Source organism: Hemibagrus wyckioides, linkage group LG06 (assembly GCF_019097595.1).
Source record: "Hemibagrus wyckioides isolate EC202008001 linkage group LG06, SWU_Hwy_1.0, whole genome shotgun sequence".
In the NCBI taxonomy this organism is placed as follows: Eukaryota; Metazoa; Chordata; class Actinopteri; order Siluriformes; family Bagridae; genus Hemibagrus; species Hemibagrus wyckioides.
Window position 1 is genome coordinate 34,856,534 of NC_080715.1, and position 17,821 is coordinate 34,874,354.

At 41.5% G+C, this 17,821-nt stretch overlaps 1 protein-coding gene across 3 annotated transcripts in view; it reads right to left on the minus strand.

Annotated features, from left to right (window-relative positions):
- nbas (NBAS subunit of NRZ tethering complex) overlaps nucleotides 1-17,821 on the minus strand; it is a 256,830-nt gene that overhangs the window by 175,904 nt on the left and 63,105 nt on the right. For all 3 annotated transcript variants that reach the window (XM_058393499.1, XM_058393497.1, XM_058393500.1), the window contains exons 15-18: nucleotides 14,863-15,126; nucleotides 14,215-14,340; nucleotides 13,279-13,430; nucleotides 11,288-11,425 (exon numbers count right to left, since the gene is read on the minus strand). In XM_058393499.1, coding sequence (XP_058249482.1) covers nucleotides 11,288-11,425; nucleotides 13,279-13,430; nucleotides 14,215-14,340; nucleotides 14,863-15,126 — 680 coding nt within the window. The remainder of the gene's footprint in view (nucleotides 1-11,287; nucleotides 11,426-13,278; nucleotides 13,431-14,214; nucleotides 14,341-14,862; nucleotides 15,127-17,821) is intronic.

A 17,821-nucleotide genomic window follows, 5' to 3' on the forward strand; every position in this document is an offset into this window, starting at 1 on the left:
ACACACAACCTCCAGAAGTACACAACCACCGAACACACACAACCACCAGGAGTACACAACCCCCAGAAGTACACAACCACCAGGAGTACACAACCCCCAGAAGTACAAAACCACCAGGAGTACACAACCACCGAGCACACACAACCAACAGAAGTATACAACCACCAGGCATACACAACCACCAAGCACATACAACCACCAGGAGTACACAACCACTGAGCACACACAACCACCAGGAGTAGACAACCACCAAGCACACACAACCACCAGGAGTACACAACCACCGTTCATACACAACCAGAAGGCGTACACAACCACTGAGCATACACAACTACCGAGCATACACAACCACCAACCGTACACAAACACCAATCATACACAAACACCAATCGTACACAACCACCAATCGTACACAACCACCAATCGTACACAACCACAAATTGTACACAACCACCAGGAGTACACAACCACCAATATTACACAACCACCAGTCATACACAACCACCTGGAGTACACAACCACCAGGATTTCACAACCACCAATCGTACACAACCACCAATCATACACAACCAGAAGGCGTACACAACCACTGAGCATACACAACTACCGAGCATACACAAACACCAACCATACACAACCACCTGGAGTACACAACCACCAGGATTTCACAACCACAAATCGTACACAACCACCAGGAGTACACAACCACCAGGATTTCACAACCACAAATCGTACACAACCACCAGGATTTCACAACCACAAATCGTACACAACCACCAGGAGTACACAACCACCAGGAGTACACAACCACCAGGATTTCACAACCACAAATCGTACACAACCACAAATCGTACACAACCACCAGGTTTTCACAACCACCAATCGTACACAACCACCAATCATACACAACCACCAAATCATACACAACCACCAGGAGTACACAACCACCAGGAGTGCACAACCACCAATCATACACAACCACCAGGAATACACACAACCACCAATCATACACAACCACCAGGAATACACACAACTACCAATCATACACAACCACCAGGAGTACACAACCACTGATCATACACAACCACCTGGAGTACACAACCACCAGGATTTCACAACCACAAATCGTACACAACCACCAATCATACACAACCACCAGGAATACACACAACTACCAATCATACACAACCACCAGGAGTACACAACCACCGATCATACACAACCACCTGGAGTACACAACCACCAGGATTTCACAACCACAAATCGTACACAACCACCAATCATACACAACCACCAGGAGTACACAACCACCAAGATTTCACAACCACAAATCGTACACAACCACCAGGAGTACAGAACCACCAATCATACACAACCACCAGGATTTCACAACCACAAATCGTACACAACCACCAGGATTTCACAACCACAAATCGTACACAACCACCAGGATTTCACAACCACAAATCATACACAACCACCAGGAGTACACACAACCACCAATCGTACACAACCACCAGGAGTACACACAACCACCAATCGTACACAACCACCAGGAGTACACACAACCACCAATCGTACACAACCACCAGGATTTCACAACCACCAGGAGTACACACAACCACCAATCGTACACAACCACCAGGAGTACACACAACCACCAATCGTACACAACCACCAGGATTTCACAACCACCAATCATACACAACCACCAATCATACACAACCAACAGGAGTACACAACCACCAGGAGTACACAACCACCAATCATACACAACCACCTGGAGTACACAACCACCAGGATTTCACAACCACAAATTGTACACAACCACCAGGAGTACACAACCACCAATCATACACAACCACCAGGATTTCACAACCACCAATCATACACAACCACCAGGAGTACACAACCACCAATCATACACAACCAACAGGAGTACACAACCACCAGGAGTACACAACCACCAATCATACACAACCACCTGGAGTACACAACCACCAGGATTTCACAACCACAAATTGTACACAACCACCAGGAGTACACAACCACCAATCATACACAACCACCAGGATTTCACAACCACAAATCGTACACAACCACCAGGAGTACACAACCACCAATCATACACAACCACCAGGAGTACACAACCACCAGGATTTCACAACCACCAATCATACATAACCACCAGGAGTACACAACCACCAGGAGTACACAACCACCAATCATACACAACCACCAGGATTTCACAACCACAAATCATACACAACCACCAGGATTTTACAACCACCAATTGTACACAACCACCAATTGTCCACAACCACCAATCGTACACAACCACCAGGAGTACACAACCACCAGGAGTACACACAACCACCAATCGTACACAACCACCAGGAGTACACAACCACCAGGATTTCACAACCACCAATCATACACAACCACCAGGAGTACACAACCACCAATCATACACAACCACCAGGAGTACACAACCACCAATCATACACAACCACCAGGATTTCACAACCACCAATCATACACAACCACTAGGAGTACACAACCACCAATCATACACAACCACCAGGATTTCACAACCACCAATCATACACAACCACCAGGATTTCACAACCACCAATCATACACAACCACCAGGATTTCACAACCACCAGGATTTCACAACCACCAATCATACACAACCACCAATCATACACAACCACCAGGATTTCACAACCACCAGGATTTCACAACCACCAGGAGTACACAACCACCAATCATACACAACCACCAGGAGTACACAACCACCAATCATACACAACCACCAGGAGTACACAACCACCAGGAGTACACAACCACCAATCATACACAACCACCAGGATTTCACAACCACCAATCATACACAACCACCAGGATTTCACAACCACCAGGATTTCACAACCACCAGGATTTCACAACCACCAGGAGTACACAACCACTAGGATTTCACAACCACCAATCATACACAACCACCAATCATACACAACCACCAGGATTTCACAACCACCAATCGTACACAACCACCAAGATTTCACAACCACCAAGATTTCACAACCACCAATCATACACAACCACCAATCGTACACAACCACCAATCATACACAACCACCAATCGTACACAACCACCAGGAGTACACAACCACCAGGAGTACACAACCACCAGAAGTTATAGATATTATATTATTATACTATTATATTATTTTATTATTGTATTATATATAATATATAATGTGTTGTATATAATATATTGTATTATATTATCATTATATTATTATGTTTATACTATGTTTATATTATGTACACATTTTGATATATTTATATTTTTATATACACATATATTTGTATATGTATATCCGATACACAATTGGCTTTACGTAACTATTGGTGTTTTTCATAATTTATCATGTCTTTAATTTCTACTAAGATTCTTATTCTTCCTATTTTTCCATTTATATTTTTATTACCTATATCCCTATACTTTTCTTGTCCACACACATTACTTTTTACTTTATACTTTATACTCTTCTTCAAATGTAGGACAGTCATAACAAGCATTTCACTACATGTCGTACTGTGTATGATTTTGTATGTGACGAATAAAATTTGAATTTGAATTACACACAACCACCAGGAGTACACAAACACCAGAAGTATACAACCACCAGGAGTACACAAACACCAGAAGTATACAACCACCAGGAGTACACAAACACCAGAAGTATACAACCACCAGGAGTACACAAACACCAGAAGTATACAACCACCAGGAGTATACAACCACCAGGAGTACACAAACACCAGAAGTATACAACCACCAGGAGTACACAAACACCAGAAGTATACAACCACCAGGAGTACACAAACACCAGAAGTATACAACCACCAGAAGTATACAACCACCAGGAGTACACAAACACCAGAAGTATACAACCACCAGAAGTATACAACCACCAGGAGTACACAAACACCAGAAGTATACAACCACCAGGAGTACACAAACACCAGAAGTATACAACCACCAGGAGTACACAAACACCAGAAGTATACAACCACCAGAAGTATACAACCACCAGGAGTACACAACCACCAGAAGTATACAACCACCAGGAGTACACAAACACCAGAAGTATACAACCACCAGGAGTACACAAACACCAGAAGTATACAACCACCAGAAGTATACAACCACCAGGAGTACACAAACACCAGAAGTATACAACCACCAGAAGTATACAACCACCAGGAGTACACAAACACCAGAAGTACACAACCACCAGAAGTATACAACCACCAGGAGTACACAAACCCCAGAAGTATACAACCACCAGAAGTATACAACCACCAGGAGTACACAAACACCAGAGGTATACAACCACCAGGAGTACACAAACACCAGAAGTATACAACCACCAGGAGTACACAAACACCAGAAGTATACAACCACCAGGAGTACACAAACACCAGAAGTATACAACCACCAGGAGTATACAACCACCAGGAGTACACAAACACCAGAAGTATACAACCACCAGAAGTATACAACCACCAGGAGTACACAAACACCAGAAGTATACAACCACCAGGAGTACACAAACACCAGAAGTATACAACCACCAGAAGTATACAACCACCAGGAGTACACAAACACCAGAAGTATACAACCACCAGAAGTATACAACCACCAGGAGTACACAAACACCAGAAGTACACAACCACCAGGAGTACACAAACACCAGAAGTATACAACCACCAGGAGTACACAAACACCAGAAGTATACAACCACCAGAAGTATACAACCACCAGAAGTATACAACCACCAGGAGTACACAACCACCAGAAGTATACAACCACCAGGAGTACACAAACACCAGAAGTATACAACCACCAGGAGTACACAAACACCAGAAGTATACAACCACCAGAAGTATACAACCACCAGGAGTACACAAACACCAGAAGTATACAACCACCAGAAGTATACAACCACCAGGAGTACACAAACACCAGAAGTACACAACCACCAGAAGTATACAACCACCAGGAGTACACAAACCCCAGAAGTATACAACCACCAGAAGTATACAACCACCAGGAGTACACAAACACCAGAGGTATACAACCACCAGGAGTACACAAACACCAGAAGTATACAACCACCAGGAGTACACAAACACCAGAAGTATACAACCACCAGGCATACACAACCACCAGAAGTATACAACCACCAGAAGTACACAAACACCAGAAGTATACAACCACAAGGAGTACACAAACACCAGAAGTATACAACCACCAGGAGCACACAAACACCAGAAGTATACAACCACCAGGAGTACACAACCACCAGAAGTATACAACCACCAGGAGTACACAAACACCAGAGGTATACAACCACCAGGAGTACACAAACACCAGAAGTATACAACCACCAGGAGTACACAAACACCAGAAGTATACAACCACCAGGAGTACACAAACACCAGAAGTATACAACCACCAGGCATACACAACCACCAGAAGTATACAACCACCAGAAGTATACAACCACCAGGAGTACACAAACACCAGAAGTACACAAACACCAGGAGTACACAACCACCAGAAGTATACAACCACCAGAAGTACACAAACACCAGAAGTATACAACCACCAGGAGTACACAACCACCAGAAGTATACAACCACCAGAAGTACACAAACACCAGAAGTATACAACCACCAGGAGTACACAAACACCAGAAGTATACAACCACAAGGAGTAAACAAACACCAGAAGTATACAACCACCAGGAGCACACAAACACCAGAAGTATACAACCACCAGGAGTACACAAACACCAGAAGTATACAACCACCAGGAGCACACAAACACCAGAAGTATACAACCACCAGGAGCACACAAACACCAGAAGTATACAACCACCAGGAGTACACAAACACCAGAAGTATACAACCACCGGGCATACACAACCACCAGGAGTACACAAACACCAGAAGTATACAAACACCAGGAGTACACAAACACCAGATGTATACAAACACCAGAAGTATACAAACACCAGGAGTACACAAACACCAGATGTATACAACCACCGGGCATACACAACCACCGAGCACATACAACCACCAGGAGTACACAAACACCAGAAGTATACAACCACCGGGCATACACAACCACCAGGAGTACACAAACACCAGAAGTATACAACCACCGGGCATACACAACCACCAGGAGTACACAAACACCAGAAGTATACAACCACTGGGCATACACAACCACCAGGAGTACACAAACACCAGAAGTATACAACCACCGGGCATACACAACCACCAGGAGTACACAAACACCAAAAGTATACAAACACCAGGAGTACACAAACACCAGATGTATACAACCACCGGGCATACACAACCACCAAGCACATACAACCACCAGGAGTACACAAACACCAGAAGTATACAACCACCGGGCATACACAACCACCAGGAGTACACAAACACCAGAAGTATACAACCACCAGGAGTACACAAACACCAGAAGTATACAACCACCAGGAGTACACAAACACCAGAAGTATACAACCACCAGGAGTACACAAACACCAGAAGTATACAACCACCAGGAGTACACAAACACCAGAAGTATACAACCACCAGAAGTATACAACCACCAGGAGTACACAAACATCAGAAGTATACAACCACCAGGAGTACACAAACACCAGCAGTATACAACCACCGGGCATACACAACCACCAGGAGTACACAAACACCAGAAGTATACAACCACCAGGAGTACACAAACACCAGAAGTATACAACCACCAGGCATACACAAACACCAGGAGTACACAAACACTGGGCATACACAACCACAAGGAGTACACAAACACCAAAAGTATACAACCACCAGGAGTACACAAACATCAGAAGTATACAACCACCAGGAGTACACAAACACCAGAAGTATACAACCACCAGGAGTACACAAACACCAGAAGTATACAACCACCAGAAGTATAAAACCACCAGGAGTACACAAACACCAGAAGTACACAACCACCAGGAGTACACAAACACCAGAAGTATACAACCACCAGAAGTATACAACCACCAGGAGTACACAAACATCAGAAGTATACAACCACCAGGAGTACACAAACACCAGCAGTATACAACCACCGGGCATACACAACCACCAGGAGTACACAAACACCAGAAGTATACAACCACCAGGAGTACACAAACACCAGAAGTATACAACCACCAGGCATACACAAACACCAGGAGTACACAAACACTGGGCATACACAACCACAAGGAGTACACAAACATCAGAAGTATACAACCACCAGGAGTACACAAACACCAGAAGTATACAACCACCAGGAGTACACAAACACCAGAAGTATACAACCACCAGAAGTATAAAACCACCAGGAGTACACAAACACCAGAAGTATACAACCACCAGCCATACACACAACCATCGATCAAACACAACCAGAAGGCGTATACAACCACTGAGCATACACAATCACCAGGAGTACACAACCACAGGGCATACACAACCACCAGGAGTACACAACCACAGGGCATACACAACCACCAGGAGTACACAACCACAGGGCATACACAACCACCAGGAGTACACAACCACAGGGCATACACAACCACCAGGAGTACACAACCACAGGGCATACACAACCACTGGATGTATCCAAACACCACAATAACCAGACGTACACAAACACCACAATAACCAGACGTACACAAACACCACAATAACCAGATGTACACAAACACCACAATAACCAGACGTACACAAACACCACAATAACCAGACGTACACAAACACCACAGCCATTGTGCATACACAATCATACACAACCACCGAAATGCTAATCTTCATTTTTTTTAATAAAAAGTTAACCAACAGAATCTTACTAACATTGACGCACAACATACACACTGCTGTTGTGTGTTTTTGTGTGTTTCTACACAACTGTCTCTTCACACTTCTGATGATGTTCATGTCTCTGAGCTCGGAGTGAGAAGACGAGCAGATGACCCAGTTGCGTGTTGCACTTTCAGGGTTCATGCGGGTGAAAGTGCTGCAATAATGCACTGCAGGAGTAGTCAAGTGTGAGGTGTGTGTGTGTGTGTGTGAGGTATGTGTGTGTGTGTGTGTGAGGTATGTGTGTGTGTGTGTGTGAGGTGTATGTAATGGAGGTCACTCACTCTAGTTGTACATTCACAGTACTGAACAGCAAGTTTAATGGTAATTGCACCATGTTGAGCATTAGTTGTGTGAGAAAACAAAGCCTGGGCCAGTGAATGTACACACACACACACACACAGCATTGTGATCGATAGTACTGTGCAGCTGTAATGGCTGCGCAGTTAAAAAGGAATTAACAAAATGATGGCCTTTGGTTTTCCACTCCATAATCACAACAGCAAACTGCACCGAGCAATCTGTGTGTGTGTGTGTGTGTGGGTGTGTGTGTGTGGGTGTGTGTGTGTGGGTGTGTTAAATGGACATTTTCTAATGGAGTTTTTCTACTGCACATTTAAAGGAAAACAATAAACGGCTCAAACAGATCGGGTTTGTTTCTTATAAACCCGAGCCACGACGAGACGCTAAAAAAAAGTGACTGCTCTTTAACACTCCTTTTAAACCCAACCTGCTGGAATTAAACCTTCTTTATTAAGCGATTTAACTTCCTGTATATCGTTTGACTGATAGCGTGACGCTAAACGACAGCATGAACCTCTAACTAAATGTCTAAATGTATCACAGGTAGCTCATGCTATAGGCTACAGTCTAGTGACTAGTCTAATACAAATAATGCTAAAAATTAAATAAATATAAACTTTTATCCACTGATCTGTGCTATAAAATGGAATTTCCACATAGCGCTGATCTTTTCCTAGCAAAAATCGTTGAATTTGCATTTCTTGTTCAAAGAGACGCGACAGTTTGTCCTCACCTTGGATTGTGCAATCCCTCACAAACTGGATTGAAGGCGTGTAATTCACGTGTCCTCACAATCCATAGTCTAGATCATGAAATTCGTGTGTGTGTGTGTGAGAAACATATTTAGTTGCGCTAATGTGACAGAATCCTGCACTGAAGATGGTTTATGCTTGTTCTGCTGTTGCTCTTCTTCTGCACAAGTGCTGATACGCTAGCTAAAATAATCCAAACTAAGTGAACGGCAGAAGTGAAAAATGGACTATCAAAGCTTGAAAATTTCTCAAAACTGGACTGTGATAAATAACCACTAATCAACGTCCAAGCATCCACATAATTCACACTTATTTCACTATACATTCTATAATCTCCATATTGTTACAATATCCTCTTACGCTTATGCTAATTAATTACAATTTAATTCTGAATGAAAATCTCCATTGTCTTGTATACTATACTGCCAAAAGTTTTGGGACACCCCTCCAAATCATTGATTTCAGGTGTTGTTTTTCAGGTGCTTGGCCCCTTAGTTCCAGTGAAAGGAACTCTTAATGCTTCAGCTTCATCCCAAGACATTTTGGACAATTTCATGCTCTTTGTGGGAACAGTTTGGGGATGACCCCTTCCTGTTCCAACATGACTGCACACCAGTACACAAAGCAAGGTCCATAAAGACATGGATGAGTGAGTTTGGTGTGGAGGAACTTGACTGGCCTGCACAGAGTCCTGACCTCAACCCCATAGAACACCTTTGGGATGAATTAGAGCGGAGACTGTGAGCCAGGTCTTCTCGTCCAACATCAGTGCCTGACCTCACAAATATGCTTTGAGAGGAATGGTCAAAAATTCATAAACACACTTCTAAACCTTGTGGAAAGCCTTCCCAGAAGAGTTGAAGCTGTTATAGCTGCAAAAGGCGGGACAACTCCATAATAAAGTTCATGTGCATGTAAAGGTAGACATCCCAAAACTTTTGGCAATATAGTGTGTGAACATAAACTTTTACTTCTGCAGATATTAGAAGTAAAAAATCGTCTCAACCGAAGGGAAGAGTGACGTTTTGTTTTAAACTGGAAAAAATATGGCTACTGTGGATGTAAATGAATATATTTGCATTTTTTAGGTGGGCAAAAGCCACAAATACATATTGATTATGTCAAAAAAGCAAAAATAAAAAACAAAAACTGCTGAAAGATGCAATTCTCAGTCCAGACACTGTTATTAATTTTTTTTTCTCCAGGTGTTATCGACTGTGCACATGGAAATGTGACTGTTTATAATAGTACAGGATAAGACACTGTAGACATTCATAAACACACACACACACGTCCACAGCAGGAGTGGAATTGGACGGCTGCTGGGACCGAGCTGTAATTAAGTGGATGCAGTTCATAAGGCTGTGTGAGGCGAGACATTAGGGAGCGTGTTAAGCGTCTGGAGCACGTTATGGGCTGAAAAATCGCACCAGCATTGCAGTGTGTAAACAAGACGGCTCTGATTAGTCGTGTTTACTCTCTCCGCTTCTTCCTCTTCCACTCCGCTGTGTGATTTTTTTATTTATTCTTTTTTTCTTTCTTTCAGGCTCGAGGCTCGGAGTCACGCAGATTAGAAGCAAATATAAAGGACTTTAATTTCAGCATCCACGTCTTTCCCACTTTTAGGACTTCCTCTCTCCCTCCTCCTTCCTTCTCTCTCTCTCTCCCTCTCTCTCTCCTTTGCTTTCTCCCCTCTCTCTGTCTCTTTTTCCTTCTCTCTCTCTCTCTTTCTCCTTTCTCCCTCCCCGCCTCTCTTTCTTTCTCTCTCTCTCTCCCCCCTTCTCTCCCTCTCTCTCTCCTTTGCTTTCTCCCCTCTCTCTGTCTCTTTTTCCTTCTCTCTCTCTCTTTCCCCTTTCTCCCTCCCCGCCTCTCTTTCTTTCTCTCTCTCTCTCCCCCCTTCTCTCCCTCTCTCTTTCCCTTCTCTCCCTCTCTCTCTCCCCGTCTCTTCCTTCTCTCCATCTCTCTCCCTTCTCTCCCTGTCTCTCTCTCCTCTCTCCCTCTTCTATTACCCCCCCTCTTACTTCTCTCTCCCTTCTCTCTCTCCCTCTCTTTGTCTCTTCCCTCTCTCCCCCCCTTCTCTCACCTCTCTCTCCCTTCTCTCCTCCTCTGTCTCTCTCCCTCTTCTCTTACCCCCCCCTCTCCTCCTCCTCTCTCTCTCCATTTACTCAGTAGAAGACTAGTATTACTGCGTCTCCCTTGGTGTGTGTGTGTGTGTGTGTTTAGGTGTATTAGAAGAAACTTACTTGCTAAAGTCTACTTTCTTCAGCAGATCTTGTCTTTTCTTTGCCTCTCTCTGTCGCTTTCTCTCCATTTCCTCTTCCATCGAGTGGAAGTCTTCATACGGAGCGTCATCCACATCCACATCGCCCGGTAAGATAAACCTAAGTAGGAACGGAAAGAAAAGGAACGCTCCTCATGTTAATCTATTCACCTTCCTAACAGGTTTAATACAAATCTACAAATTTTATAAGTCTGACACGCTATTACAGGAAGATAATCAACCACACAGGAAGAGAGTGATGTGTGAGGAAATATTAGCACCCTGAAGTTGAATATTTTCCCTTAACATCACGTCTTGATGTGCGATCGTTATGAAACATCTGTGAAACCAGTTATCGCATATGTTACAGCAGCTACAAACAGTCTTTCCTCGCTTTTTCTCTGTCTTGAAGACTTTCCCTGACTGTTACAAAAGCACAAAAAGCATCAAGTAATGATTATGTTTTAATCAGATTGTCCAGTAGACGTCCCCGTGTTTGTTGTTTCCATAGAAACGCATCAGAAATTGTGCATTAAGATAATAAAAACTAATTCAATAGTACAATGAAACATGACCCCTCCGTCGATTTTTATAGTGTTCTGACCATAAGAAATAGAATTAAACAAAATACACTATATTGCCAAAGGTTTTGGGACACCCCTCCAAATAATTGAGTTCAGGTGTTGTTCTTCAGGGCTTGGGTTGAGGTCAGGACTCTGTGCAGGCCAGTCAAGTTCCTCCACACCAAACTCACTCATCCATGTCTTTATGGACCTTGCTTTGTGTACTGGTGTGCAGTCATGTTGGAACAGGAAGGGGTCATCCCCAAACTGTTCCCACAAAGAGCATGAAATTGTCCAAAATGTCTTGGGATGAAGCTGAAGCATTATGCTCATCATATTTGGAGGGTTGTCCCAAAACCTTTGCCAATATAGTGTATTTTAGTCAAAAATAAAACATTCCCAAGACGTACACTACCAGTCAAAAGTTTGGACACACCTTCTAATTCCATGGTCTTTCCTGATGTTTATTTCTTTCTACATTGTAAAACAATGCTGAAGGCGGCCGAAATACACAATAATGTCCTTTGAACAGTTGATATTGAGATATGTCTGCTACTGATGCTCTGTAAAGCCTTCATAACGGCTCTAATCTGAGGTGCTGTTAATTGGTGATTTCTGAGGCTGGTTACTCTAAATGAACTTCTCCTCTGCAGCAGAGGTAAGTTTTGGTCTTGCTTTACTGGGATGGTCTTCATGTGAGCCAGTTTCATCATGGTGATTGATGGGTTTTGCAAATGCACTTGACAATACTGTTCTTGCAAGAACTATTCCAGAACACCTGACCTTCGTGTCTTAAAATAACAACTGACTGTTTTTTGTTGTCATTACATATGGATTACTTAAGTCCATGTGTGTTATTTCATAGTTTTGAAATCTCCAGTATTGTTCTAGAATGTAGAAAATAAATCCCTAAACAAAAAACACTGAATTAAAAGGGTGTCCAAACTTTTGACTGGTAGTGTATGCCCAAAAACCACATTAAGGACTCGCTGGGGATATGTTTGGAGTAAACAATGACATCATGTATGATGCATAATATGTATGTTTTAATATTTTTCCAGATTTGTGAATGAAATTAATGTGGATTTATAATAAGAGGAAAAACATCACAATTTTTTGCTTCCATTTGTTTTCATCGTCAAAGCAATTTAACTTTCTTTAATCTCATGATGAAATCAGACATCTGACTAAGAGACTCGAGGCTGAAGAATGGCGAGAGCGATGACATGCTGGACTCAGAAGCTGTGTGTGTGTGTGTGTGTTATTAAACCCAGTGCATTATGGGTTTATTAGAACCCACAGTTAGAACACGCATAAGTGAATTAGATCACTGATTTTTTTAATTAACCCTGACTCGAATAAACAAACTGGTTTGAGTGTGTTTTTGGAACACCTGCACACACACACGCACCTGCCTCCATCCTCTCCGTTGCCAATGGCGATAAGGGCATCCAGGTCGGTTCCTTTCAGCCCATACTCTAAGAGCTCCTTGGCAGCGTCTACGTTCTCCGGAACCCTCTCCACACACTCGTGTAGCACCCAGGACCGCTTCTTTATCTTACTCTGAACCCACACACACACACACACATACACATACACACACACACACAGACAGACAGACAGATCACATACTGCAAATTATACACCTTTTCTTTAATATAAAAATGCAATAGAAATATAACCACTGTGGGATTTGCTTGAGTCTTTCACAGAATTTTAATTTATTTATTATTATTATTATTATTATTATTATTATTATTATTATTAAACAATGACACTGAATAATACAGTGATGTTTGATGATCCTGAATAGCTGAAAGTCTAAATGATCTAAAGTCAGAAAAGGAAATGACTTAATATTCTGTGTGATCAAAGGGCTTAATGAACTCACCAGCCGAATAATCCTTTTTTTTGTTTTATAAAGAATAAAATCTAATTTTTATTTCTCACATACACTTACACGGTAGGAAATGCAGTGAAAGAGCAGTTTTATCTACTGTCCAGTTTATAAAGATAGAACCAATGAAAATAAAAGAGAAAATATACTAGAATAGAATTTTTTTTAAATGATAAGGGGCTATACAGATGGGAAAGGGAAGATAATGTATGGAAAAAATGTTCACATGGACAAAACACTAGGACTTTTGTCAGTAGCGTGCAGTGCAAAATATATTTATAATTTATTAAGTTATAACCACTATAAATATAAAAATGTTATAACCTCTACACATGTCCCTGTCTTATAATTATTGCTGTAATAGAGAAAAAAATGACATATTCCTGGCATTTTACATCACAGCACTACTGACCAATCAGGACAAAGATCTGGACAGTGCTGTGAACTTACCAGATAGTCCTGTATGGAGGCGATGCTCACAGACGACTTCCTCCACTGCCTCTGATACACCAGATCCGAGTCCAGGCCATAGACGTGAGCCAAAGACAAAGCTTCCCCATATTCCTCGTTATCAATCTGCATGCACACACACAAGAAAGAGAGAGAGAGAGAGAGAGAGGTTAATGTCTCTGCCTAGCTCCCATGGCTCCTCATTAAGTCTCCGTGTCGTAAACAAAGCATTATCGCCTCTGTTCGTCCAGCCACAATGAAAGCTTCTGCTCTCACAAATCACTGTGGGGAACGAAACCACAGAGGCTTTCAATATTCACAGGCCACTCGACATCCTGTTCCACTCTGAAGCTGTCCTGTAGTGTGTTAATGGGGCAGCGCGTGTTCTGATCGGCTTCGACGAGCAACACTGCGCTCGTTACTCCACACCGACAGGACCACTAACGAGGCCGGCGGGTCGAGTCCGGTGTTGTCTTTCATCCACCTCTTTAAATACTAATTATCAGTTTTTCACTTAAACTGAAGTGAAAGCGCTGATACAAACAGAAAATAAAAAACATATCATTATGTCGTTGTGTATCCACAGGATGCACCATGAAAAAGCTTGAGCTACTATAAAAACCCCACACCTGGCCCCGCCCACCTCACCTTCCTCAGGTACAGCTCCTCAGGTGTGGTAGACCTCAAACTGAGCAGTCTGTAGTTTTTCAGGACGGTGCGGGGCCTCTTCCTGGGAGGAGCGAAGCGCTCCATTTCAGTCACGTAATACAGGCCCTGCTTCACGTAACCGAAGTAACGCGCCTTCGCCGAGGATTCCTCGTCCGAATCCGAGTCTTCCTCTGCGTCGTCATCGTCGCTGCCAGGGGCGCTGCTCTCCAGGCGCGCACGCTTTGGAGCCAGTTTAATCTCACACTGAGGGACAGAGAAAGAGTTTTAAAATTGTCCTGCGCAAAATGAATAACAAACAAACAAACTTGCACAAATCTCGCCTACTCTGCATTTTACAGCCATTTTCAATCATTAGAAAAAACCCTCCAGCAAAACATGCATCAGCAAGAACAACACTATCTCACTCTCTCTCTCTCTCTCTCTCTCTCTCACACACACACTTTTCTTTCTCCACTCTCCATCACTCATTCCTCCCCTCAAGCTCCTGTGTTTTTTTTTTTAACACACCTCCTGCACAAGAATCACGGCATAAAAGGCCAACAGACAGAGAGACACACATGAAATAATAAAAAGGAGGATGCGATAAGAGATTTTTTTAAGAGGATGCCACAAAACGGTGTGTGAAGAGACTTTATGAAGATGGCCTAGAGATAAAAGCGGGATATCAGAGCCACATCACTTCCTTTACGAGAGGTGTGATGAAGAAGAACCTGCCGAGGGGGAGTTTTAAACACACACACACACTCCATCTGTCCATTTTTGTCTCTCTTCCCCATCAGAACAGGTGTGCACAGCATCCAGTAAGCATTATTCCTCCACTACCCTTGCGGCGTTCGATCCGAACTGTCAAAAGTCTGTGACCAGCGTTTGATTATCAGTGACCTCAGGTTCACCTGGAAGCAGTGGGAGAGATACACTAACTGGAGAGGAAGAATGCAGCATTGTCTATAATTGCACAGTCTTTCCAGTCCCGGCTTTAACCGCATCGAGCTGCTGGCAGCAGCGACGGATCACACGCCCGGAAAAAACTGTTTATACTGAAGATAAGGTGTCAGCAGTTATAGCTGCTCAGGGAGGCTTTTTTTTTTTTATCTTATTCTTTTTTTTTCACCTCTGTCACAGATATTTACAAGTGTAATATTATCTTTAATAAAAAAGTTACAATACAAGGATCGTTTATAAGATAGAGCTTGACGTCTCTGCCAGAACCTGCAGATTCTGTCCCTGTGGGAATGTTCAAGTCAATATCTGACAGTTCCTCAAACAAAATTAAAAAAATAAAAATAAAATAAAAAACAAACTACCAAATAAAATAAAATAAAATAAAATAAAAATTAAATTAAATAACAAAATAACATCAGATAGAATAAATTAACAAAATTAAATTAAATGAAATCGATTAAAGGATCATTTATAAGAAAGAGCCTGATGTCTCCGCCAAAACCTGGAGATTCCGTCCCTGTGGGAAGTCAATATCAGACAGATCCTCAATTAGCGCAATTACATATATATATATATATATACACATATATATATATATATATATATATATACACACATATATATATATATATATATATATATATATATATATATATATACATATATACATACATATATATATACATATATATATATATACATTTATATATATATACATATATATATATATACGTATATATATATATATATATATATATATATATATATATATATATATATATATATATTATATATACATACATATATAAGGGCTGTCAATCGATTAAAATATTTAATCGCGATTAATCGCATGATTGTCATGAGTTAACTCGCGATTAATCTCAACTTAATCGCACATTTTTATCCATTCTAAATGTACCTTAAATTAATACTTTTTTAGTTTTTAATACTCTAATCAACATGGGCATGGACAAATATTGAAATGTATGTTGTTTATTATTAGTGAAACCATATTCAACATAGAGCATGAAGACTAGACATGTTTCAAAGGTTATAGATATTTTTCTTGTTCATGTCTATTAAACATATGAAAAAAAGAACATAGAAAACAATAACTTCAATAACTTCCACTGAGCGATTTACTTACACAAGCCTGTTAACATTTTCAGACCACTTCTTCTAAACATGCAAAGTGTACATTTATTACTGAAACCACCTTAATTATAAAGCATAAAGAACATAGACATGTTTTTCAAATAACTTGTTCATGACTATTAAACACATGAAGAAAAGAACAGAACACAGGTTCACATCACATCTCCGCTAAACAGAATCTAGTGTTGTCTGCCTTTGGCGAGGGGCAGGAGAGGGGCAGGAGAGCTCTCTGCATCAGATGTACGCTTAGCCATCAAGTGGTATTTTAAACTCGACGTGCTGCGGTGATAACTTAATTCACATCCACAATAAATGCAGACTTTTGTCTTGTCGACAGAACCATCAGACATCGTTTTATATATAAAGAAGACGTTTTTCTTTCTCTATTCCGCTTTGCTGCTGCATCTCCCATTTCCCAAACTACGGGCAAGGCCGAGGGTCAAACAGAAAATGCGCGCTGCGTTAATCGCGAGTTAATAAAATTAGTGCCGTTAAAATGAATTTCCGCATTAATAGCGCGTTAATTTTGACAGCCCTAATATATATATATATATATATATATATATATATATATATATATATATATATATATATATATATTCACACACACCACACACATAGTCAGAGTTATAGGTAGGAGTAACAGTACTATAACAATACCACTACAGCAGGAGTCATAATAATAGTACTGTAGCATTGTAACAGTAGTAGCAGCTACTGATAGCTAGTAATAGCAATAAAAGCAATAGAAGAAGTAGTATAGCTAGGAATAATAGTGATACAGCATTATACCAGCAAAAGTATTGGACGCCACAACGTATTCTTTTGTTTTTGTTCTTCA